The 3,242-nt window shown below is 45.1% G+C and overlaps 1 protein-coding gene across 1 annotated transcript in view; it reads right to left on the bottom strand.

The window, feature by feature from the left end:
• Positions 1-2,186: 2,186 nt before the first annotated feature.
• The window catches only part of MUC2 (mucin 2, oligomeric mucus/gel-forming), a 111,234-nt gene continuing 110,178 nt past the window's right edge, over positions 2,187-3,242 (bottom strand). The window contains exon 50 of the mRNA XM_015412952.1: positions 2,187-2,409. Coding sequence (XP_015268438.1) covers positions 2,187-2,409 — 223 coding nt within the window. The remainder of the gene's footprint in view (positions 2,410-3,242) is intronic.

The raw sequence follows: 3,242 nt of genomic DNA, 5'->3' as shown, positions 1-3,242 counted from the left end.
TATTAAGTGACACATAAGCGACAAACCCCTAATATTGCCAATTATCCAAGAGCTTACAGTATCTCCTATAAGAGGAGCTCTGTAAGCTCTTGGAGGATTGGCTACATTAGGGGTGTGTGGCCTAATATGCAAAGGAGTTCCTGCTACAAAAAGAGACCTGTTTACAACATTGTTCTCCCTCCTCCAATAACAAATCTGGTGAAGTAGGGATTTGTAGCTGGGCCTCTCAGAGCACAACTACGTTTGCCTCATACCCGGGTTGGTGGTCCTTAAAGTCCTTTACATATTATATCCTAACAAAAGAGGATGACATGAGGGGTGACATGATTGAGGTTTATAAGATTCTGCATGGGAAAGGGCAGGTAGAGAAAGAGGTACTTTTCTCCCTTTCTCACAATACAAGAACTCGTGGGCACTCCATGAAATTGCTGAGCAGTCGGGTTAGAACAGATAAAAGGGGGACAGGGTAAAAGCCGGAACGGCCCGGAACGGCCCGGAACGGGCATTAAACACACAATAGTACCACAAAAAACAGTAGCATCCATTACAGGCCCTCAAGAACAATATTCTAGAAGTGGAAAACCAGAACTCTCACTCTTTTATTAACCCTTTCTGGGCCAAAATGCCTCCGGAACACCCCGGAACGGCCCCAAACGGCCCGGAACGGGCATTAAACACACAATAGTACCACCAAAAACAGTGGCATGCATTGCAGGCACTCCAGAAGAGTATTCTAGGCCTGGTATTTCTGGCCACTGTGTTATACAGAGTGTTGGACTGGATGGGCCTTAGGCCTGATCCAACATTGGTGTCTCTTATGTTCTTATGTTCTAAAATGGTGATGTCAATCAAGGGCATTATTAGAGGGAGTAAGAATATGAGATGTGAGTTAGAAAGCATGTGTGGTGTAGTGGTTGGAATATCAGAATCTGAGGGCAAAAGAGAAGCTTCCATTTTAGTATCTAATAGGGGATTTTTAAAAACGGTGAGGATCCAATATCCACTTGTTCCCTCAGAGTCTGATATTCCTTCGAACCATCTTATGGGCCTTGCCTTGGAGTCATAGGCCGAATCTGCATTGGTATCTTCCACTGCTTTGGCAACGCTCCCGCTCCATCTCAAAAAAAAAAAGATGTCTACATCTCTTTCGGATTCGCTCTCCTACTGCACCGTTATAATTTCTGCTGTCTGCATTATTTTACTGTCCTATGGTTTCGACTTCGTTGCAGTTGCGACGTCTCACCGGCTCAGCTGGATCTGGTTACAAAGCACTCTAAGCCCCACCCAAAAAAGCGCTATCTAGTGATGAAGACTTGAATTGACCAGATTGGAAGAATTTCTTGTACCACTTTGGAACAAGCATCACTTCGGCATAAAGAAAGACAGCGTCGCGACCAGTGTTACCTCTATGCTGAGTTAGTGTGAGCTAGCTCACAGTTTTTTTAGCCTCCGGCGCACACATTTTTGTCTTAGCTCAGGAAGGAGGGCTTCAGAACAAACTAATTTATGCAGTAGCTGAATCATTGGCTCACAACTTTAATGCCAGTAGCTCACAAAGTAGAGATCTTGCTCACAAGACTCCACAGCTTAGAGGGAACATCTGCTTTAAAAATGAAGATGCAGACATGACCATAGTGATGGTAGAAAATAAAGTGCTGCAGTAACCATACCCACAAGGTGGATTGTACAATGGGCCTAGTAACAGGTTTACCATTACTGGAATAAGTGACTGGAATCCCAAGTTCATGAGCCAGCAGAAGTTACTTCTCTTCTTATTCAAAAGCAGAGATGCTTTTTATGGAAGCATCTGAGAACGACAAAATCATTCTGAACTGTGAAGCATCGGTTCTACTTGCAGAGGTTTAAAAACAAAAACCCAAATACAGAGGCTACGCTGTTGAAACATCTTTAATTATTCGAAGCAAAGAAGCTGATTCAAAAAGTGCCAGCTCATTAAAATCCTTCTCTTTACACTTACGGGAGAAAACTCTTTTCTCCTACTTTTTTTTTTTTTTTTTTACACAAATAAATAACGCGAGCACAACGGGAAACAGTCCAAGGGGACACGGATGAAGAAGAAAAATAAGGCAACGTGCTGAATGATTTGTGGAAATGATAAGCGTGTGTAGTGATTCTGTGTCCCTTTTCCATTTAACCTGCTGTTCTGCCAGTTACATTCCCGTCCTTCACTCCCTCGTCAACTGCCTCCTGCGACGTTTCGCACTGGTCTGTTCTGATGAGGCTGCCTCGTTGCATTCCGTGTTTTGACATTTACAGCTTTCCACATGGAGGTAGAGGTGTGTCAGGCTGCTTCCGTCGGGGCATGTCAGTGTGACTGCCTTCTTGGTTGTCTTTTCTTCCCTGCAGCACCTGCACTTGTGTTGCATTGAGTTCGCTTCAGCAGAGTACCTGTTTGCATTGAGGGAAGAAAAAACAGGGAGAAATTACAGGGAATCATAGTGACTGAGCAACCAAGTAGAATTTAGGACGCACTTATTAGAAAACCCTCTGTCCGTGTGAGGATCTTGTTTCTTCAGCTAGAAGCCCAGATTTTCATCTCCTCATATCATATACGATCAAGTGTGGTACACTTTAAATAAAGCACTTTCAATGTGTGTTTAATTTTTAAAAGAAGGGCATAAAAACTGGGCTTTTAAAAGGTACTATGACATCTGATTGATTTTTACAATGGAAAAAATCAGCTTTGGCGCTGGTGGTGCATAATTGCTAGGAGCTACACATCAGAAAGTCTCTGGTTTGCTCTGACCCGGATAGCCCAGGCAAGCCCGATCTCGTCAGATCTCGGAAGCTAAGCAGGGTCAACTCTGGCAAGTACTTGGATGGGAGACCTCCGTGGAATACCAGAGTCGGAAGGCAGGGGCAGGCTTTATTCAGTCACCGCTCTATATATCTTCCAGGCCCCCAATAGGGGTCAGTCACCAGAGGTCACTCCTTTCATAGTCTTAAGCAAGGTTCAGCTTCTCAGCCTTAGTACGCCTTATCTTGGCTGCGGCTACACGGGCCGGAAAATGCGCCAGGGGGGGAGCATGGCTGTTTGCCCCGGGGCAAAATATCGTGTGGTTACTTGATCAGACCTCCCGTGGAGGTCCTGTGGGTAGGGGGAGGTGCTGATCACAGGACAATCCTGCCGCGCAGTAAAGAAGCGGCGCGGCAAACGGTTTTTTTTTGTGTGTGTACACCAAAAATGTGCATGCTCCGTTGGGTGCTTGTGCGCATCCACG

The sequence above is a fragment of the Gekko japonicus genome, unplaced genomic scaffold (assembly GCF_001447785.1).
Source record: "Gekko japonicus isolate JY-2015 unplaced genomic scaffold, Gekko_japonicus_V1.1 scaffold2018, whole genome shotgun sequence".
Lineage (NCBI taxonomy): Eukaryota > Metazoa > Chordata > Lepidosauria > Squamata > Gekkonidae > Gekko > Gekko japonicus.
Note: the sequence above shows the minus strand (reverse complement) of the source record. Positions and strands in the feature narration are given on the sequence as shown.